Source organism: Dipodomys merriami, unplaced genomic scaffold (assembly GCF_024711535.1).
Source record: "Dipodomys merriami isolate MVZ:Mamm:240054 unplaced genomic scaffold, mDipMer1.0.p SCAF_767, whole genome shotgun sequence".
Classification (NCBI taxonomy): Eukaryota; Metazoa; Chordata; class Mammalia; order Rodentia; family Heteromyidae; genus Dipodomys; species Dipodomys merriami.
In genome coordinates, this window is record NW_027206365.1 from 297,424 (window position 1) to 320,367 (window position 22,944).

A 22,944-nucleotide genomic window follows, 5' to 3' on the forward strand; every position below is an offset into this window, starting at 1 on the left:
CTACCCCACCCCCATCTAAAACTTGAAAAATCTGACAACATGGGAAAACTAAGGAGTCATGAATTTGCCTTCTTCAATCAGTAAACCTTCTCCAAATTGTGTGCAAATACTAATACACTCCATCTCCATTCTGCCTCTCCCCTCACAAAATTAATGGTCCCAAACTCTCTCCCATCAAAGAACTTGTCTCAAGAGACACTATTTATAATCACAGGCCTATTTAGCCTAGAGCCTGGTCTTGCTTCTGAACCAGAGACAATGAGGTGCTCCTGCTACTAGCAGCTCAGTTCCCAGCAGCACTGAGCTCCGGGGGTGTGCCAAACCCATATGAGAGACACTAGTGAAGATTTTAATTAATACTGAGTAATTACCAGGTGGTGCTTAACTATTCCAAATGTCCTTTAGGTTCCCAGGCCTATATCCAATCATATTGCTGGCAGGGGAAAAAGAGAACTGGATTCTGTGCCCCATTGGGTCTTTGGCACTTAAGCTATCATTTGTTCTTCCCAGGAAGATTCTTACCTACCCCATTCCATTCCTATTTGGTGAGAAAAAGTGGAGCTATAGCTCCAGTGGTAGAGAACCCGCCTTGAGCAGAATAAACCAAATGAGAGCAAGTTTGAGTTCAAGCCACAATACTGGGTGCTCACACGTTGCACGCATGCGCACACACACACACAAAAGAGGGGACATCCAATCTGGTAAGGGGAGGGGAGGGAGTTTGGGATTAGCCTGGTTTCTCCAGTTCACCTATGTCCTTTCCCGAGGCAAAGGATAATAGCGCCTTATGGTCTGTTCATCCAGCAGTGCTGGCTCAGAGCCCAGGGTAGAAAGTGGGGGAGAAGAAGGGATGTTCTGGTCTAGACCTTGTGATCCTGGCAGGAGTAAAAGGAGGATCAGACAATAATAAACGTTTCTACTCTGGACAGCATGCCCATTTACCAGTGTATGCACATTTGGTTCCGGGTGCTTGGTCTTTCAAGGTTATTGTTCTCCAAACTCCTAAATTACCATCTTGTTGATGCTTAAAGCTAGCGCTCTACCACTTGAGCTACAGCACCACTTCTGGTTTTCTAGTGGTTTATTGGAGATGTCTTACTTTCTTGCCTGGCCAGCTTTGAATCGCAATCCTCAGATCTCAGCCTCCTGAGTAGCTTTGGCTCTTTTTTTTTTTTTGGGGGGGGTCCGGTCGTGGGGCCTGAACTCTGGGCCTGGGCACTGTCCCTCAGCTGTTCAGCTCAAGGCTAGCGCTCTACCACTTGAGTCACAGCGCCACTTCCAGCTTTTTTCTTTTTGCTTATGTGGTACTGAGGAATCGAACCCAGGGCCTCTGGCATGCAAGGCAAGCGCTCTACCACTGAGCCACCTTCCCAGCCCTAGCTTTGGCTCTTGCAGTGATGCTTTCTTCTAGTCTGGGCAGGTCCTGAATTTGGGGATCCTTTAACTGAGCAGGAACCATAGTTCCTATGGAGATCTTATGTTTCTGTCTCCCTGGTGTTCTGTGTTTTGAAAGAACATGTGAAGCCAAACACTGGGTAATCGTAACTACTCAAGAGGCTGAGATCTGAGGATCGTGGTTCAAAGCCACCCTTGGCAAGAAAGGCTGTGGGACTCATCTTCAATTAACCACTAGAAAGTGAGAAGGTGAGCTGTGGCTCACGTGGTAGAGCGCTAGCCTTGAGCAAAAGAAGCTCAGGGACAGCGCTCAGGCCCTGAGTTCAAGCCCCAGGGCCGACAAAAAAAAAAAAAAGGGCCAGGCTCTGGTGGCTCAATCCTCTAATCCTAGCTATTCAGGAGGCTGAGCTTTGAGGATCAAGGTTCAAAGCCAGCCTGAATAGGAAAGTCCCTGAGACTCTTATCTCCAGTAAACCACCAGAAAACCGGAAGTGGCGCAGTGGTTCAAGTGGTAGAGCACCGGCCTTGAGCTGAAGAGCTGAGGGACAGCGCCCAGGCCCAGAGTTCAAGACCCACGACTGACAAGAAAGAAAAGACAGACAGACAGACAGACAGACAGACAGACAGACGTGGCCAGGCAAGAAGAAGGCAGGTTGGCCACTCATTTGTAATACCCCCTGGTCCACGAAGAAGAGCCAGAGGACAACGCGCTAGGAGGCGCGCGCTCAGCGCGGCGGCGCACGCGCACTGGAGGCCGGTGAACCGACGGGGACGCGCACGCCCGCGGCCGCGTGCGTCACAACCCAGGCGCCCGCGCCCCGCCCGTCCAGCTTCGCCTGCCCGTGGGTCCCCGCGGCGGCGGCGGCGGCGGCGGCGGCGGCAGCGGTGGCGGCGGGCGGCGGGCGGCGGTGGCGGCAGCGGCGGCGGCCGGGTGACAGCAGTGGCGGCGCCAAGCTGGCCGTGATAGTTTAAACGGAAACACAAGACCACCACTCTCCCGCCACTCCCCAATCCCCCCCCCCTCCACCCCACCCCGGGCTCTCAAGACCGACGCTCCACGCGAAGAAGGCCGAAGCCGGGCTGCGCGCGCACCCGCGTTCGCGCGGCCGCGCGCGCGCGCGCGTGTGTGTGTGTGAGGAGAGGAAAAAAAAAAAAAGAAAAAAAAAAAACTCGCGGGCGGGCGCCAAGTGAGAAGAGGCCGGGCGGGCGTGAGGGAGACGCCGGGGAGCCCGGACCCCACCCACCTACCCACCTACCTACCCGCCGGTCTTTTCTTCTCCCACCACCACCACCGCCGCCGCCGGGATGAGCCATATTCACATCCCGCCGGGGCTCACGGAGCTGCTGCAGGGCTACACCGTGGAGGTGCTGCGGAAGCAGCCGCCCGACCTGGTGGACTTCGCCGTGGACTACTTCACCCGCCTGCGCGAGGCCCGCGCGCAGACTTGCGTCCCGCTCACCGCCACCGCCTTGGGTCTGCAGACGCCCGAGCCCGAGTCCTCCCCGGCCGCCGACGAGAACGGGGAGAGTGAATCGGAGGACGACGAGATCTTGGACGGTAAGAGGTTGGCCGACCAGCCGGCCTGGGGGGTGGGGGGGTGGGGGGGGCGAAGGGGGCGGGTAATGGGGGGGGTATGGGTATATATGTATGTGGGGAGGGGGGGGGAGAGCGGATCAGCGATCAACTATGGAGACCAAAGGGGTCTCGGGGTGCTGAGCTACCAGGGATGTGGGGATCCCCCCCCACCTCCTTCCGGGGATCGTGTCACAGGCCCTGCTGTGAGCTCCCTTGGCAGAGTTTGTGGGGTTTCCACTTAAGAGCCCCCCCCCCCGGTAGATGCCATTTCCAAATGGAGCACAGAGATTCCCCCCCCTCCCCACCTAACCCCTCACCCCGCCAAGCCCGGGAGTGCATGCACCCCAATGGTCTGTGTGGGGTTCATCCTCTTGATTGGCATGGTAGTGCAGAGGGGGGGGTGCTGAGAGGTGTTTAGGTCACCCTAAACACTGTTAAGATTCCCTTGTCCTTCTCCACCACTAGATAGATCCCTTGTTCACCACTCCTATATAGATCCCTTGTCCCCTTTCCCTGGCTTTCCTTCCCCAAGGACCAGAACATTCGCGTACAAATGACTTGCTAACTTTGGTGGGAAAGGAATTCATGGTTTGGAGGGAAGGGGGGAGTTTTTTTTTTTTTTTTTGAAAGTGTGAAAAACTTCAAAGCAGAGACCAAATGATGAAGACAAACCCTGTCTGCTGTCACCTACATTCAACAGTTGTCAATATTAGGCATAAATGGCTCATCTCTATTCTTTTCCTCCCCTTTGGCCTGAAGTATTTCAAAGTGTATTGCAGTCAGATCACTTCTATGCCTACTTAGGTTGGTTTCTTAAAATATGGTTCCTGGGAATGAATAGCAATGAACAGCTCTCATCAGCGTATATAGTGATTATATATGTATATGTGTGTATATGAGATAGTATATATATATATATATATATATATATGAGACAGTAGATATACACATATATATGAGATAGTATATATATAGGTGATAGATTTATATATGAATAGTATATATAATATATATGCTAATGATAGCTATTCATAAATTTGGTTAAGTCAGTGGAATCAAATTAGGTGAAGATAAGTGCTATCTTGCGTAGTGTGTGGGTTGCAAGTAAAAAAACAGCACTTTATACATCTGATTTAAGCAAGGATATGAGCTCGGTGCTCGGTGGCTCATCACCGTAATCGTAGCTACTCAGGAGGCTAAGATAGGAAGATCAGGGTTTGAAGCTAGCTCAGGCAGGAAAGTCCTAGAGACTTTTTTTTTTTTTTTTTTGGTTGGTCGTGGGGCTTGAACTCTTTGAACTCTGGGCTTGGGCTCTGTCCCTGTGCTCTTCAGCTCAAGGCGAGCGCTCTACCACTTGAGCCACAGCGTAATTTCTGGTTTTCTGGTGGTTTATTGGAGATAAGAATCTCAAGGACTTTCCTTCCCGGGCTGGCTTTGAACCACAATCCTCAGATCTCAGCCTCCTGAGTAGCTAGGATTACAGGCATGAGCCACTGGCGCCCAGCAAGTCCTAGAGACTCTTATTGCCAATTAGCCACCAAAAAGCCAAAAGTGGAGCTGTGACTCAAGTGGTAGAGCATTAGCCTTGAGCATAAAAGGGAAAGGACAGTGCTCAGGTCTTGAGTTACAGCCCCAGTACTACACACACACTCTCTCTCTCTCTCTCTCTCTCTCTCTCTCTCTCTCTCTGTCTCTCTCTGTCTCTCTACCCTGCCCCTGCCCCCCCCCCCCCAGCAAGGATGTGGAGAAGCAATTTCATTTTCTTTTGTTTTCTTTTTTTGTCAGTCCTGGGGCCTGTGCACTGTCCATGAGCTGCTTTTGTTCAAGGCTAGTGTTCTAGTTAGTACTTGAGCCACAGAGCCACTTTACAGCTTTTTCTCTTTATGTGATACTGAGGAATGCTAGGGCTTCATGCATGCTAGGCAAGTACTCTACCACAAAGCACATTCTTAGCCAGCAATTTCATTTTCTTGATCACTTCCTCATATACTTGTCAATTCAACAATTGGAGAATTTTCTTTATTTTTTATTTTTTGTCAGACCTGGGGTTTAAAATATGAGCCTGGGTGCTGTCCCTGAGCTCTTCAGCCAAGGATAGTGCTCTGCCACTTGAGCCACAGCATCACTTCTGGTTTTCTGGTGGTTAATTGGAGATGAGTCTCTCAGAAGCCGGGTGCTGGTGGCCCACACCTGTAATCCTAGCTCCTCAGGAAGCTGAGATCTGAGGATCAAGGTTCAAAGCCAGCCCGAACAGGAAAGTCCCTGAGACTCTTATCTCCAATAAATCACCAGAAAACAGGAAGTGGCACTGTGGCTCAAGTGGTAGAGCACTGGCCTTGAGCTGAAGAGCGCAGGGACAGTGCCCAAGCCCAGAGTTCAAGCCCCATGACCAACAACAACAACAAAAAGTCTCTTGGACTTTCCTGCCTGGGCTGGCTTTGAACAGCAATCCTCAGATCTTAGCCTCTTGAGTTGCTAGGATTATAGGTATGAGCCACTGGCACCTGGCTAAGAATTTTCTTTTTCTTTTTCTTCTTCTTTTTTTTTTTGCCAGTCCTGGGGCTTGAACTCAGAGCCTGGACACTGTCCCTGAGCTGCTTTTGCTCAAGGCTAGCACTTTATCACTTGAGCCACAGCACCACTTCCTACTTATTCTGTGTATATGGTACTGAGGAATTGAATCCTGGGCTTCATGCATGCTAGGCAAGCATTCTACCACTAAGCCACATTCTTAGCCAAGAATTTTCTTATTCTTTTTTTTTTTTTTTTGTCGGTTGTGGGGCTTGAACTCTGGGCTTGGGCGCTATCCCTGCACTCTTCAGCTCAAGGGGAGCGCTCTACCACTTAAGCCACAGCACCACTTCCAGTTTTCTAGTGTTTAATTGGAGATGAATCTCACAGACTTTTCTGCCTGGGCTGGCTTTGAACCTTGATCCTCAAATCTCAGCCTCCTGAGTAGCTAGGTTTACAGGTGTGAGCCACCGGCGCCCGGCAAGAATTTTCTTTTTTTCTTTTTTTAATTGTGAAAATACCGTACAGAGGGGTTACAATTACATGGGCAAGGTAATGAGTACATTTCTTATCAAGCATTGTTGCCTCCTCCTTTGTTTCCCCTTCCTATTCCTTCCCATCTCCCACCCCCACCCCCACCCAAATTTTCTTATTCTTAAAGAGCCAAAATTTACAATAGCAATGAGAACACAAGAGAGACAATGCTTGAGTCTCAATATTACTAGCTCATAATTAAGAAAAAAACTAAACAAACATTCTGAGTTAAACGTGGTCTGGCCTCAACAGCTGAGGAGGAGTTAATATGCCAGACAGTGTTTCTAAGTTTATGGGGGCCTGGGAAGGTGGCTCAGTGGTAGAGCGCATGCCTTGCATGCCAGAGGCCCTGGGTTCGATTCCTCAGCACCACATAAGCAAAAAGAAAAAAGCCGGAAGTGGCACTGTGGCTCAAGTGGTAGAACGCTAGCCTTGAGCTGAAGAGCTGAGGGACAGTGCCCAGGCCCAGAGTTCAGGCCCCATGACCGAACCCAAAAAAACAAACAAAAACAAACAAAAGTTTATGCATGCTAAGACAGAAATTGCTCTTTTGTTTCCCACAACTTATTATATGTAATATTATTAGTTTGGAAGAAATTAGGAGTTATTTCCTAGATCTCTGCCACAGTTTTGCTTTGTGGTCAAGGACAGGTTGTCAAACCTGTTTGATTTCAGATTTTCTTATCTTTCAAATGAGAACAATAACAGCTGTCTCCCAGGGATAATCATGTTTTTAAAAAGCTTTATTTCAAGAACTCTACCACTGGGTGCTGGTGGCTCTCCTGCCTGTGATCCTAGCTCCTCAGGAGGCTGAGATCTGAGCATCAAGGTTCAAAGCCAGTCCTGGCAGGAAAGTCCATGAGACTCTTATCTACAATTAACCACCAGAAAACGGAAGTGGTGCTGTGGAGCACTAGCCTTGAGCTGGAGAGCTGAGGGACAGCGCCCAGGCCCCAAGTTTAAGTCCTGCAACTGACAAAACACACAAAACAATAACAACAACAAAAAGAACTAGGATGTGAAGAAATTGAATCCCTTGTACATTGCTCCTGGGAATGTAAAATGTCTAGCAATTGTGGAAAAGAATTTAGTTGTTCCTGAAAAAGTTAAACATAGAATTACTATGGTGGAAAAATTGGCATTCCTAAGTACATTCCGAAAAAAAGTGGAAGGAGGGAGTCAGGGACTTGTATAACAATGTTATTGAAGCAACATTGACAAGAACCAAAAAGATGGAAACAATCCAAGTACTAGGCAGCCACTACCACTTGTCCTAGGAATGGAATTCCAACACAGACTCCAACATAGATGATGTTTTAACACTGAGAATATGCTAAATGAAACAAGTCAGACACAAAAGACAAATACAAATGATTTTATTTAGAGGATACCTAAAATAGCAAATTCATAAGGTCAGAAAGCAGAAGCAATTATAAGGGTTAAGGGAAGTCAATAATAGGGCATTTTTGTTTCTTCATTGCTATTTTTTTTTTTTTTTGTCGGTCGTGGGGCTTGAACTCTGGGCTTGGGCACTGTCCCTCAGCTCTTCAGCTCAAGGCGAGCGCTCTACCACTTGAGCTACAGCACCACTTCCGGTTTTCTGGTGGTTTATTGGAGATAGGAGTCTCATGGTCTTTCTTGCCCGGGCTGGCTTTGAACTGCGATCCTCAGATCTCAGCCTCCTGAGTAGCTAGGATTACAGGCGTGAGCCACCAGCACCCGGCTATTTTTTTTTTTTTTTTTGGCCAGTCTTGGGGCTTTAACTCAGGGCACTGTCCCTGAGCTTCTTTTGTTCAAGGCTAGCAACTCCACCACTTGAACTACAATGCCACTTCTGGTTTGGTTTTGTTTTGTTTTGTTTTTTTTCTGTTGATGTGGTACTGAGGAAATTGAACCCAGTACTTCATGCATGCTAGACAAGCACTCTACCACTAAGCCACCATCCCAGCCCAAGCTAATTATTTATTTATTTATTTTGTCGGTCGTAGGGCTTGAACTCTGGGCCTGGGCGCTGTCCCTCAGCTCTTCAGCTCAAGGCGAGCGCTCTACCACTTGAGATACAGCGCCACTTCCGGTTTTCTGGTGGTTTATTGGAGATAGGAGTCTCACGGTCTCTTCTGCCCGGGCTGGCTTTGAACCGCGATCCTCAGATCTCAGCCTCCTGAGTAGCTAGGATTACAGGTGTGAGCCACTAGCGCCCGGCTTCAAGCTAATTTTTTTTTATGGTATTAGAAATTAAACCAGGGCATTTTAGACAGGTACCCCAATACAGAGCTACATTCCTAGTCCCCAGGGCATTTTGGCATTTTTGGCTGTGTGTGTGTGTGTGTGTGTGTGTGTGTGTGTGTGTGTGTGTGTGTGTGTGTGTGTGTGTGTGTGTGTGTGTGTGTGTGTGTGTGTGTGTGTGTGTGTGTGTGTGTGTGTGTGTGTGTGTGTGTGTGTCCTGGTACTTGAACCATAGGCTTTGGCACTGTCCCTGAGCTTTTTTGCTGAAGGCTAGCCATCTACCACTTGGGCCAAGTTCTATGCCTGGCTTTTTTTTTTTTTTTTTGTGGTTAACTAGATAAGATAGAGAAAAGAAAAAGATTGGGGAAAAAGTTACATCTATACTGAACATCTGAAAAAGTGAAAAACATTGCTACTAATACCTTAAACAATACAACTATTTTCCTAGTGTTTTAAAATAGGAAAGGAGGGTTGGGAATGTGGCTTAGTAGTAGAATGCTTGCCTAGCATGCATCAGGCCCTGGGTTGGATTCCTTCATACTACATAAGCCAAATGTAAATAAAATAGGAAAGGAAGCCAGGTACTGGTAGCTCTCCCCTGTAATCCTAGCTACTCAGGAGGCTGAGATCTGAAGATCATGGTTCAAAGCCAGGCCAAGAAGGAAAGTCTGTGAAACTCTTATCTCCAGTAAACTACTCAGAAAAAGCTAGAAGTGATGCTGTGGCTCAAGTAGTAGCCTTGAGCACAAAGAGGCTCAGGGACAGTGCCCAGGCCTGGAGTTCAACCCCAGGAACGGCAAAAAATAAATAAATTTTTAAAAATAGGAAAGAAACATTTGATTTTCTCAATACCTGTCATAGAAATATTACCTTATCAGGAAGTTACTAATGCTTCCCCAAAGAGGTGGACAAAAGAAGTAACCACTATGTCAAAGGCTGCCTTAGGAGTTAACTCGGCAAGGTGGTGAGAAGTACCTGCTAGAAGACTTTGAAATGACATGGAACAAGAAAAAGGCCAGAGGGATTGGAGGCATGGTTCAATTGGTAGCGCACCTGCCAATGAATGAAAGCATCAGATACCAAGTTCAAGTTTTAGACCTCCAAAAATAAGGCCAGAATGACTAGTCCAATACAGAGATGATGGAGGAGAACATGATAGTTTTGTCACTATCCTCATAAAACTTGGGACAAAGTTACTGAATTTGTTGTTGTTGTTGTTACATGGTTGGTTGTGGGGCTTGAACTCTGGGCCTGGGCACTGTCCCTCAGCTCTTCAGCTCAAGGCCAGTGCTCTACCACTCGAGCCACAGAGCCAATTCCAGTTTTCTGGTGGTTAATTGGAGATTAAGAGTCTTACAGACTTTCCTGTCCAGGGTGGCTTTGAACCTTGATCCTCAGATCAGCCTCCTGAGTAGCTAGGATTCCAGGCATGAGCCACCAGCACTTAGCCAAGAATTTTAAACTTTAGGATGTAGAATGATGAGATCTGATTAGAAAGATCACTTTTGCAGATTGTAGGGAAAGGGTTAGAGAAAGCCTAGAGATGGTATAGGTAACCAATCAATTAAGAGGCTGTTGTTGGGGTTGGGAAGGTGGCTTAGTGGTAGAGTGCTTGCCTAGAATGCATGAAGCCCTTGGTTTGATTCCTCAGTACCACATACACAGAAAAAGCCAGGAGTGAGTGCTGTGGCTCAAGTTGGTAGAGTGCTAGCCTTGTGCAAAAGAAGCTCAGGGACAGTGCCCAGGTCCTGAGTTCAAGCCCCAGGACTTGTGGGGAGAGGCTGTTGTTTCTGTAAGGTTTGAAATAATGTTTGCATGGGTTGGGGGAGAAGATATCCAAAATGGATTGAGGACAGGTAGAGAAGGTACAGTTGGATAAAGGGATGTGTAGGAGACTAGAGTCAAAGAGGAAATTTGCATTTCAGGCCTGTGCTTTTGGATTGACAGCTGTTTGAAAACACTAAAGAAGTTTAGTGACATAGGAAGCTTTTAGCTTGAGGAAGGATGGAGAAGATCATGAATTTGGTTTCAGACATGGGGGTTTGAGGTCTCTGAGATGAGAGTTTGCAAGCAGGAAATTAAACTTTCCTGTCTATTTCTCTTCACAGGAAAGGTCTAGGTGAGAAGTATTAAGGAGAGTGAGAGATAATATGGGTAGGATTGAAATCTTCCAGGGAAAGAATAGAGTGAGAAGCAAAGGGTCTACAGATGACGTACATGACACCTCGTTTTAAAGTATGTCATGGGTTGGGAATGTGACTTAGTGGTAGAGTGCTTGCCTAGTGTGCTTGAAGCCCTGGGTTCAATTCCTCAGTATTACATAAACAGAAAAAAAAAAAAAAGCTGGAAGTGGCAGTGTGGCTCAACTGGTAGAATGCTAGCCTCGAGCAAAAGAAGCTCAGGGACAGTGCCCAGGCCCTGAGTTCAAGCCCCAGGACTGCTAAAATAATAAATAAATAAATAAATAAATAAATTCAGAACATGAACCTGGAAAGATTAGACAGAACCCAGGCACATGTTGTAAATGATTAAAAGCATGAGAAAGACATTCAAATTTTGTTTTTCCTGGTAGTCATTAGCAACATTGTATTTGAGGTTTCAGTTTTTCTGATAGTGAATGATCTTTCCCTCCCCTCCCCCAGTACATTTTGTGATCTTTAACAGTCTCTTCTTTGCATTGTTGTTCTTTTTTTTTTTTTTTCTTTCAGTCCTGGGGCTTGAACTCAGGGGCCTGGGCACTGTCCCTGAGCTTGTTTTGCTCAAGGCTAGCACTCTACTACTTGAGCCACAGCTCTTCTTCTGGCTTTTTCTTTTTTTTTTTTTTGCCAGTCATGGGGCCTGAGCTCTGGGCCTGGGTGCTGTCCCTCAGCTCTTCAGTTCAAGGCTAGCACTCTACCACTTGAGCCACAGTGCCACTTCTGGCTTTTTCTGCTTATGTGGTGCTGAGGAATTGAACCCAGGGCCTCTTGCATGCAAGGCAATCACTCTACCACTGAGCCACCTTCCCAGCCCTCTTCTGGCTTTTTCTGTGTATGTGGTACTGAGGAATCGAACCCAGGGTTTTTCATGCATGCTAGACAAGCACTCTACCACTAGGCCACATTCCCAGCCCTGCATTGTTCTTCATAGACCTTACCTGTTCTTTTTATTTTTATTTTTATTTTTTTGTGCAGGTCCTGGGTTTTGAACTCAGGGCCTAGGCACTGTCCCTGAGCAAAAGCATAAAAATGCTCAAGGCTAGTGTACTACTACGTAAGCCATGCCACAGCTCTCCTTCCATCTTTTTGATAATTAATTAGAGATAAGAGTCTCACAGACTTTCCTGCCCAGGCCAACTTCAAACTGGGATCCTCAGCTCTCAGCCTCCTGAGTAGCTAGCTAGGAATTACAGGCATGAACTACTAGCACTTGTCTTATTTGTCTCATTACTGATGAGGATAACTCTGATCGTTTAGTTAAGACTCTGTCTGCCTGGTTTCTCTAAAGTACTATTACAATAGCTGGTCACAGGTGGCTCACACCTGTCATCCTAGCTACTCAGGAGGCTGAGATCTGAGGATTGTGGTGCAAAGCCAGCCTGGACAGAAAAGTCCTTGTGAGACTCTTATCTCCAGTTAACCACCAGACAACTGAAAGTGGATTACTGGTCCAAAGTGGTAGAGCACAAGCCTTGAGCAAAAGAGCTCAGGCACCGTGCGCAGACCCTGAGATCAAGCCCTACAACCAACTCCCCCAACCAAAAAAAAAAAAAAAAAAGATACTATGTAATCAGTAGATTATTTTGCAGGTTAATTCCATTAGTAGTAATATTTATTAGATACCATGAAATTCCTGTTTCTCTTCATACTAATTGTGGTGCCTGCTGGTGATTCTTGCCTTAAACAATTACTTATTCACTGTAATATTTGACAAAGAGTAATTTTTTTTTTGTCAGTACAGGGAACTCAAGCCAGGAACTTTAATATGCTAGACAATGAACCACATACTGTCCCTTTTTTGTTTTAGTTACTTTTTGCTTTTTTGCCTTAGCTGGTCTCAGATTCTCATCCTTCTAACCATATCTTCTACACATCTGGGATTACAAGTGTGTACCACTACACCCATCTTGTTGTTTGAGACAGGTTCTCACTACATTTTCCCCATGCAGGCCTTACATGAGACCCTACTATCAGCTCCCCTCCCCACACAAGTAGCTGGGATTATAGGCATGAGTTGCCACTCTGACACCAAATAGTAATTTTCAAAATTCCAGCACTTCGTATTTATTGGCTGAAAGTCTATTGTAAGGAAGAGCTTTCTTTTCTTACCTACATATCGATTCTGTTACATATATATAAGTACATTTATGTATTAGTATGTATCATTAATATCTAATATATAGTATATATCTATAATGTATTGCTATTTGTAAATATATATTAGTATGAACTCATGAATTTTTACTTATGAATTATAATTAACCCATAAGTATCATGATTTAGGTTGTTGAATGTCAGTTGTATTTCTGTTTTTGCTGTCTAACTCAGTTCACAACCCAAAGAAATAGCTGGAGTTGCACATGCTCATTCAGAGACCCAGGTTTCTTAAATCTCTCAGTATACATAGCTTATCTTAAGTGAAAGTCCAAGAAAACAAATCCTAATTCCCTAAGACATCAGCTATATATGTTAGCTTCGGACCCTATTTGAAAAATAACAAGACGCAAAAAGGGCTGGGGTCATGGCTAACATAGTAGAGCACCTCCCTACTAGCAAGCACAAGGCCTAGTAAACAGAAGGCCCTGAGTTCAAAATGCCAGTTCCATCCCCCAAAGAACTAATTGGGGGCTGGGAAGGTAGCTCAGTGGTAGAGAGCTTGCCTTGCATGCATAAAGCCCTGGATTCGATTCCTCAGCACCACATAAGCAAAAAGAAAAAAGCCAGAAGTGGCACTGTGACTCAAGTGGTAGAGTGCTAGCCTTGAGCTGAAGAGCTGAGGGACAGCGCCCAGGCCCAGAGTTCAGGCCCCACGACTGGACCCCCCCCCCAAAAAAAAAAGAACTAATTGGCTTAATACCTATAAAGTGTTTACATCAGGTCCTGGCACATACATTTTATTATTATTGTATTTTTATCTCCACAATTAACTGTTCTTTGCTATCTTGATAGAGTTTGCTATTGATTTATTAAGCTTTAGGTAAGGCCTAAAGGCACTAGAGGCTCATGCCTGTAATCCTAGCTTCTTCGGAAGCCGTGATCCAGGGGATCGAAGTTCAAAAATAACCAGCAAAAAGCTAAGGCTTACCCCAGTGGCTCACACCTATAATCCTAGCTATTCAGGAGGATGAGATCTGAGGATTGCAGTTTGAAACCAACATGGTCAGGAAAGTATATGAGAAGATTCTCTTAAGTCCATAAGATTTAACCACTAAAAAGCTTGAAGTAGAGCTGTGGCTCAGGTGCTAGCCTTGAACAGAAAAGCTCAGGGACAGCGTCCAGAGCCTGAGTTCAAGCCCAGGAATGGCACAAAAAAAGAAAGCCAAGCTGGAGACATGACTCAAGGATTAGAGCACCAGTCTAGCAAGCAAGCCAAGCAAGCTTGAAGTCCTGAGTTTAAGTCCTGGTATTTGGGGGGAGGAGGTTAAATGTGTGACAGAAAATTCTAAATAATAGTCCTTTAAAGTAAGCCTGTGGAGGGTTTAGCAGTGGAGGGTCAGTAGGAAAAGGAGTTTCATGACATTGTCAAACAGGAGATATAGGTGGGAGGAGGATCACAGTTTGAGGCTAGCCTGGACAGAAGTTTGAAAGACTTCTCAACTACTAAAGCTAGGTGTGATGGTTTACACCTGACATTTCAGCTGCATGGGAAGTGTAAATAGGTGGATCAAGTACCAGGCTGGCCATAGGCAAAAAGTGTGAGATACTATTCAAAAAATAAGCAAAAGGGCTGGAAGCATGGCTCAAGTTGTAGAGTACCTTCCCAGAAAATGCAAGGCCCTGAGTTCAATTCCCTGTACCACCGGAAAAAAAAAATATTTGTAGCTTTTTAACTGATAGCAGCTTTCAGATACCAGTGTATCTCGAAGGTCATTCCCATATCAGTTTCTATAGGTTTATGGCATTCTGTTTTTGTTTTTGTTTTTGTTTTTGGTGGTGGGCAGGGAGAGGGCAGACATTACAGTGGCTTGAACTCAGTGCCTCATGCTTGCTAGGCAAGTGCTCTACTATTGAGCCATTCTTCCAATTTTTTTTGTCGGTTGTGGGACCTGAACTCTGCGCCTGGGCACTGTCCCTGAGCTCTTCAGCTCAAGGCTAGTACTCTACCACTGAGCCACCTTCTCCCCGCCTGCACTGATTATTATTTTTTGGGGGGGGTCCGGTCATGGGGCCTGAACTCTGGGCCTGGGCGCTGTCCCTCAGCCCTTCAGCTCAAGGCTAGCACTCTACCACTTGAGCCACAGCGCCACTTCCGGCTTTTTTCTTTTTGCTTATGTGGTGCTGAGGAATCAAACCCAGGGCCTCATGCATGCAAGCCCAGTGCACTGATTATTTTGACATAGACTTTTTCTTTTTGCTTAAGCTCCCATCTGGACTGTAATCTTCTTATGCTTTCTGTAATAGCTAAGTTGATGGGTACACACCACCACACTTTCCTTATAGTATTGAGATGGAGTCTACAAACTGTTTTTCTTTCTTTCTTTTTTTTTTTTTTTGGGGGGGGGGTCCGGTCGTGGGGCCTGAACTCTGGGCCTGGGCACTGACCCTACCACTTGAGCCACAGCGCCACTCTTCTACTTCTGGCTTTTTTTCTTTCTTTCTTTCTTTCTTTTTTTTTTTGCTTATGTGGTGCTGAGGAATTGAACCCAGGGCCTCAGGCATGCAAGGCAAGCGCTCTACCACTGAGCCACATTCCCAGCCCCCAAACTGTTTTTCTTCTTTTTTTTCTTTTTCAAACTGTTTTTCTTTTTTTTTTTTTTTTTTTTTTTTTTTTTGTCGGTCGTGGGGCTTGAACTCTGGGCCTGGGCGCTGTCCCTCAGCTCTTCAGCTCAAGGCGAGCGCTCTACCACTTGAGCTACAGCGCCACTTCCGGTTTTCTGGGGGTTTATCGGAGATAGGAGTCTCACAGTCTTTCCTGCCCGGGCTGGCTTTGAACCGTGATCCTCAGATCTCAGCCTCCTGAGTAGCTAGGATTACAGGCGTGAGCCACCAGCGCCCGGCTCAAACTGTTTTTCTTAAACTGACCTAGAACCACAATCTTCCTGGGCTCAACTCTCTCAGTAGTTAGGATTACTGATGTGAGCCAGTCATCCAGCTTACTGTATCCATTTTAATGGCTGCATAGATGTGTACAATCTAGCTGCACCAACTTTTTTTTTGGAGGGGGGGTGTCAGGGAGCTTGAACTCAGGGCCTGGGCACTGGCTCTAAGCATCCTTTGCTCAAGGCCTGTGTTCTACCAGTTTGAGCCACAGCTCCACTTCCAGTTTTCTGGTTGTTAATTGGAGATAAGAGTCTCATGGACTTTCCTGCCTGAGCTGGCTTTGAACCAGGATCTGCAGATCTCAGCCTCCTGAGTAGCTAGGTATTCCTATAGTCATGACCACTAGTACCCAACTGGACCAACATTCTTTAATTTATTCTAGACAATTTTTGTTAAGCTTTTTTGCTATTCCATACAATATGTTAGCAATCATGGTAGATATACATTTACCTAAGTATACATTTTTATATGTATAGTGATAGTACACGTACATAGCCATATATATATGTATGTATGTGTGTGTGTGTTTCTTTCAGTGTGTGTATATGTGAATATACACATGTGAGTTTTGCTTAGCACGTATTCCTAGAAGTAAAATTATTCCTGGGTTAAAGGCAGTTAATACTTAGAAATTTTGACAGAAAGCTGGGTGCCAGTGGTTCACACCTGTAATCCTAGCTACTCAGGAGGCTGAGATCTGAGGATCTCGGTTCAAAGCCAGCCCGGGCAGGAAAGTCTGTGAAACTCTTATCTCCAATAAACCACCAGAAAACTGAAAGTGCCCTGTAGCTCAAGTGGTAGAGCACTCGCCTTGTGCTGAAGAGCTGAGGGACAGCACTCAGGCCCAGAGTTCAAGCTCTATGATCGACAAAAAAAAAAAAAAAAGAAAAAGAAAAGAGAAAGAGAAAAGCAAAGAAAAGAAAAATTTTGACAGAGACTGTCAAATTGTCCTCTTAAATGCTAAGATTACTCTGATGACTATAGATTATTGTAGGGCAAGATTGGCAGTGGGAAGACTGGCAAAAAATGATGTGCTTCTGACTAGACTAACAATAGAGAATGGAGGAAGATAGATTCAAGAGGAAGTGGGAGGGAGAGCAGATGGATTTGTTAATGAAGTAGATGTAAGTAGTGAAAGATGAGTCCAGGATGAGTCAGGTGGACTGGTGACATCAGTTAGAGCTGCCATGTGAATGGAGGCCTGCTTGCTACATAGCCAGACTGGATGACTTCATAGATACTTTGTAATGCTGACATTTTATAATTTTAGAACCTATGACAAAACCTTTATTTATAGATTGAATGAGGTCTCTTTTGAATATTGTGTCTTTTAAAATTACCATTTCAAGCTGGGCACTGGCTCACACCTGTAATCTAGCTACTCAGGAGGCTAAGATCTGAGGATTACCAGCTCTGGCAGGAAAGTCTGTGAGACTCTTATCTTCAGTTAACCACCAGGAAACCAGAAGTAAAGCTGTGGCTCACAGTGGTAGAGAACTAGCCTTGAGTAAAAAAGCTTAGGGATAACACTCAGGTCCTGAGTTCAAACCCCACAACAGATTAAAAAAAAATGAGAGAGAGGTAAGAAATTATTTTCCAACATAAAGATCAGTGGTAAGTTTATTTGATACATATATTGACCAAGACTGGAGAAAACCCACCCATATCTGAGAAAGTAAAAATGATTATTTTTAATCTTACTGAGTTAATACTCATTAAATTACTATCAAATAGAAGTGATGATAGATGCTAAAGAAATTTTTTGTTGTTGGTGGTCATGGGGCTTGAACTCTGGGCCTGGGCACTGTCTCTGAGCTCATCTGCTCAAGGCTACCCCTCTACCACTTGAGCCACATCACCATTTCCATTTTTCTGGTGGTTTGTTTTTTAGAGATGAGTCTCATAGACTTTCCTAATTGAGCTGGCTTTAAACCATGATCCTCAGGTCTCAGACTTCTGTGTAGCTAGGATTACAGGTGTGAGCCACTGGCACCCAGCTTAAAGAGAAATTTTTTATTACTTGATATTATAGTAAACTTGGAACACTTCTTATTCATTTGGAATTTTACAAATTAGAACATGAAGTAAAGTTAACCCAACTTAAGTACATTAAAATTATAAGGTTTTTAAAAAATGAATTTTACAACAGTGCTGGTAGCTCACACCTGTAATCCTAGTTACTCAAGAGGTTGAGATCTGAGGATTATGGTTCAAAGCCAGCTTGATTAGGAAAGTCTGTGAGACTCTCAGCTCCAATTAACTACTCAAAAAAGGCTGAAGTGGTGGTGTGGCTCAAGTGGTAGAGTGCTTGCCTTGAGTAAAAGAAGCTCAAGAACAGTGCCCAGGGCTGGGAAGGTGGCTCAGTGGTAGAGTACTTGCCTTGTATGAGGCCCTGGGTTCGATTCCTCAGCACCACATAAGCAAAAAGAAAAAAGCCAGAAGTGGCACTGTGGCTCAAGTGGTAGAGTGCTAGCCTTGAGCTGAAGAGCTGACGGACAGTGCCCAGGCCCAGAGTTCAAGCCCCACGACTGGACCCCCCCCTCCAGAAAAAAAAAAATAAAGGTAGTATATTTAAAAAAAAAAAAAAGAACAGTGCCCAGGCCCTGAGTTTAAGCCCCAGGATTGGCAAATAAAAAAAGAGGGTGGTGGTGGTGGAATTGTGATTTAATAATGACTAAATGTTGCCTTTTTTTTTTCTTTTTGCAGTTCCAATTCCTACCAGATTTAATAGACGAGTATCAGGTATGTTTTCTCTTTTATAACATACAGCTTTTAAGCTATTTTACAATAAGAAATTTTAAGTGAAAATAAACTCATCTCAAAAAATAGTATTATCGGTCTTGTGCTAAAAGGAAAATCACCTGTGATTTCTTCATTTTGTTTTCATTTTAAGTTTGGAGAATATCTGTACAAAGTTTATATTATACATAAAGTCTTTGCTTTTCCACTTGTCATTATTATTAATGTTTAAAATTATAAAATTTCCTCTGAAAGCAATTTTTTTTTTTTGCCCAGAACTCAGGGCCCAGATACTGTCCCTGAGCTTCTTTTGCTCAAGACTAACATTCTACCACTTGAGCCACAGACTATTTATGGCTTTTTCTGTGTATGTGGTACTGAGGAATCGAACCCAGAGCTTCATGCTAGGCAAGCACTCTACCACTAAGCCACATTCCCAGCCATGAAAGCAATTTTTAAAATAATTTTTTTAATTAAGTGATTATATAAATTTCACAGTATTGTGGGATAGTGATACTTAAAGTCACAAACACATTTTAACCTCACACGGCAAATGAAAGCAATTTTTTTGTATTTTTTTTTTTTTTTTTGTCGGCCGTGGGGCTTGAACTGTGGGCCTGGGCACTGTCTCTCAGCTCTTCAGCTCAAGGCGAGCGCTCTACCACTTGAGCTACAGCGCCACTTCCGGTTTTCTGGTGGTTTATTGGAGATAGGAGTCTCACGGTCTCTCCTGCCCGGGCTGGCTTTGAACCGCAATCCTCAGATCTCAGCCTCCTGAGTAGCTAGGATTACAGGCGTGAGCCACCAGCGCCCGGCTGTAAGTATTTTTGATATTTGAAATTATGCTGCATTAGCTTCTCTGCCATTTAAAGCCATTTGAATTGTTTCCTCAGTTATATAGTGGTAATACTGGCATTCTCTGGTCAGACTGAATATTACTTCAGCTTGTTCTATGTCTCGCTTTAGAGATCATCTTAGACAAGGCTGTCAGAAGAAAAGTACCCTATGAATGCCTCTCTCGCACGACACGGTTAAAGTAGTAGAGCATTAGCCTTGAGCAAAAAAATGATTAAAGACACTGGACTACTCAGAAGGCTGAGAGCTGAGGATTGTGGTTGGAAGCCAGCCCAGGTAGCAAAGTCTTGTGAGACTCTTAACTCCAATAAGCTGCTCAGAAAAAGCTGAAAGTGGCACTGTGTGTGTCTCAAGTGATAAAGGGTAAAGTACTAGCCTTGAGCACAAAGAGGTGCAGGGACAGTGCCCAGGCCCCATGACTGGGGGCGGGGGGAGGGGAGGAAAGAAGGTGAAATGAAAATAGAGAAGAGTGGGGCTGGGAATGTGGCTTAGTGGTAGAGTGCTTACCTAGCATGCGTGAAGCCCTGTGTTCAGTTCCTCAGAGCTAACCTTGAGCAAAAGAAGCTCAGAGATAGCGCCCAGGCCCTGAGTTTAAGCCCAAGGACTGGGGGGGAAAAAAAAAAAAAAAAAGGAAGAATGGAGGTCTTAATGCAATTAGGACTACTGTCCTTAAAGAGATAGCAAAATGTGAGGACACAGAAAGCAAGCTAGTTTTTGCTAGCTCCTGGAAACACCAAAACCTGTTGGTTTTTTAATTGTGGACTATCAGCCCCAGAACTGTGAATAAGTGAATTTCTTATCTTCATGTCAACTGATCTGTGGTATTTTGTTTAGGCACCCTTAGCTGACTAATGGATCCAAGCTGTGTCTGCTGTCTGTGGGGGCTGGTAGAATAGCACAGGGCTTCAGGACCTGACCAAGATCTGTGCTCATTTATTTGTAGAAATGAGTAAAGTGTAATGATTCACATTTCTGTATAAAAGTATCTCCAAATATCAATTAAATTTTTGGAAGCAGCCAGGCACAGGTGGCTCATGCCTGTAATCCTAGCTACTCACTAGCTACTCAGATCTGAGGATCCAGCCCAGGCAGAAAAATGTGTGACACTCTTATTTCCAAAAAAAAAAATAAAAATAAAGCTGGGTGCCAGTGGCTCACGCCTGTAATCCTAGCTACTCAGGAAGCTGAGATCTGAGGATCAAGGTTCAAAGCCAGCCCAGGCAGGAAAGTCCATGGGACTCTTATCTCCAATAAACCGCTAGAAAACCTGAAGTGGCGGTTGAGCTGAAGAGCACAGGGATAGCACCCAAGCCCAGAGTTCAAGCCCCACAACCGACCAAAAAAAAAAAAAAAAGCTGCAAGTTGGAAATGGAGCTGTGGCTCAAATGGTAGAGCACTAGCCTTGAGCACAAAACCCTAGGGACAGAAGGCCTGAGTTCAAGTCCCAGGACCAATGCATGTGCTCATGCACCCCACACACACAGAGGAAGAAATTGTGCCAGATAACCTGTTGTCCTTTTGTATGATACGACATTGCTCCCTAGTGACATCTGCTGGAGGAAAAAGCAAAATAACTTTCCTTAAGGCACCGTGTTGCTTGCTTAAATCTTCATTTTCAGTAGGTCTTGAGTATCTTAAGATGGCGCAATTTTTTTTTTTTTTTTTTTTTTTTTTTGTCGGTCGTGGGGTTTGAACTCTGGGCTTGGGCGCTGTCCCTCAGCTCTTCAGCTCAAGGCGAGCGCTCTACCACTTGAGCTACAGCGCCACTTCCGGTTTTCTGGTGGTTTATTGGAGATAGGAGTCTCACGGTCTCTCCTGCCCGGGCTGGCTTTGAACCGCGATCCTCAGATCTCAGCCTCCTGAGTAGCTAGGATTACAGGCGTGAGCCACCAGCGCCCGGCGAATTTTTTTTTTTTTTAGAAGATTTTTAACTTTTGGAGCCAGATTCTCTCTTTGTAGCATATGTTGGCCTGAACTCATGCTCCTCCTGCCTCAGCCTCCCAAGTCCTGTCATTACAGGTATGTACCACCATGCCTGGAATTTCTTGAGGTCTTTAGAGGATCATTTAGCCCTTCTTCAGGTAATATCTACAGAGACAAGAGTGCAGAATTATTGGGGCAAGAATCAAGTAGGCACTTAAAAAATAGGTTTGGGGGCTGGGAATTTGGCTTAGTGATAGAGTGCTTGCCTAGCATGCATGAAGTTATTGGTTTGATTCCTCAGTACCATATGAATAGAAAAGGCCAGAAGTGATAGTATGGCTCAAGTGGTAGAGCGCTAGCCTTGAGCAAAAGAAGCTCAGGGACAGTGCCCAGGCCCTGAGTTCAAGCCCCAGGACTGGCAAAAAAGAAAAAAAAAGGATTTGGGGGGCTAGGAATGTGGCTTAGTGGTAGAGTGCTTGCCTAGAATGCATGAAACCCTGGGTTCGATTTCCCAGTATCCCATGAACAGAAAAAGCTGGAACAGGTACTGTGGCTCAAGTGGTAGAGTGCTAGCCTTAAGCAAAAGAAACTCAGGGACAGTGCCCAGGCCCTGAGTTCAAGCTCCAGGACTGGCAAAAAAAAAAAAAAATTAAAAAAAGAGATTTGTAGCTACAAAAGTAGCTTAATTGTCAAATAAGCTAGCATGCGTGAGGTGCTGGGTTCAGTCTCCAACATTAAAAAAGAAAGGAAAGAAAATGAGGGAAGTAATTGGGACCAGGACCAAGAGGAAGTAGATAAGTTGGGTGGGAACAGAGGAGGAGGACAGAAGGAAGTGAGAAAGTTCAAAAAAGGTTAGGGTTAAAAGGACATTAAACTAAATGAAATAAAGCCTGTGACAGGACAAATTTACATTTGTGTGGGGTCTCTATAAACAGTCAAGGGACTGGGGTTATAGTTCCATGCTAAAACATTTGCTTTTGTGTACAGTCTCCTGGGTTTGATCCCCAGCACTGCAAAAACCAAGTAACTAAAATAGTCAAACTCATAGAGTTAGGAGAGTAGAATGGTGGTTGCTAGGGACTGGTGGGAAGGGAAATTGGGGAGTGGCTGTTCAGCAGGTATAAAGTTTCGGTTATGCAAGAAGAACAATACAGTACTGTGTTAGGAAGTAATGAAGGTGGAGCTCATATTAAGTGTTATTACCATAAGGGAAAAAAAGAGAAAGAACTAGAAAAGAGAAGTAAATTCAGAACCATTTTTGGAAGAGAATTAAGGCATAATGTCTTTCCAAAAATATAAACTTTTTTTTTTTTTTGGTTGGTCGCAGGGCCTGAACTCTGGGCCTGGGTGCTGTCCCTCAGCTCTTCAGCTCAAGGCGAGCGCTCTACCACTTGAGCCACAGCACCACTTGTGGCTGCTTATGTGGAATCGGACCCAGAGCCTCATGCATGCAAGGCAAGCGCTCTACCACTGAGCCACCTTACCAGCCCCACAAGCTTTTTTTAAAATTTGGAACTGGGGTTTGAAATCAGGACCTTGAGCTTGTTAGGCTCATTCTACAACTGAGATATACTTCTAGTCCCAATAATTTGTAGTTGTTGTTGTTGGTTGTGGGAGTTGAACTCTGGGCCTGACTTCTATCCCTCAGCTCTCCAGCTCAAGGCTAGTGCTCTACCACTTGAGCCACTGCATCCCTTCCTGTTTTCTGAGTGATTTATTGGAGATAAGAATCTCATGGACTTGCCTGCACAGGCTGGCTTTGAACTGCAATCCTCAGATCTCAGCCTCCTGAGTAGCTAGGATTAAAGGCTAAGCCACTGGTGCCTGGCTCTTAATAAATGTTTTAATACCTTTTTTGAGACATAGTTTCATGAGATACAGTCCAGCCTAGTCCCAATCTCATGATCCTACTGGTTCAGCCACCGCACATGGCTCCATGTTAATGAT

The 22,944-nt window shown here is 45.0% G+C and overlaps 1 protein-coding gene across 1 annotated transcript in view; it reads left to right on the plus strand.

Moving 5' to 3' along the window:
* The first annotated feature begins 2,312 nt into the window (after positions 1–2,312).
* Positions 2,313–22,944, plus strand: part of LOC138818487 (cAMP-dependent protein kinase type II-alpha regulatory subunit) — a 46,638-nt gene continuing 26,006 nt past the window's right edge. Inside the window, exons 1-2 of the mRNA XM_070009406.1 lie at positions 2,313–2,953; positions 18,187–18,222. Of these exons, the coding sequence (XP_069865507.1) occupies positions 2,701–2,953; positions 18,187–18,222 (289 nt within the window). The 5' untranslated portion in view covers positions 2,313–2,700. The remainder of the gene's footprint in view (positions 2,954–18,186; positions 18,223–22,944) is intronic.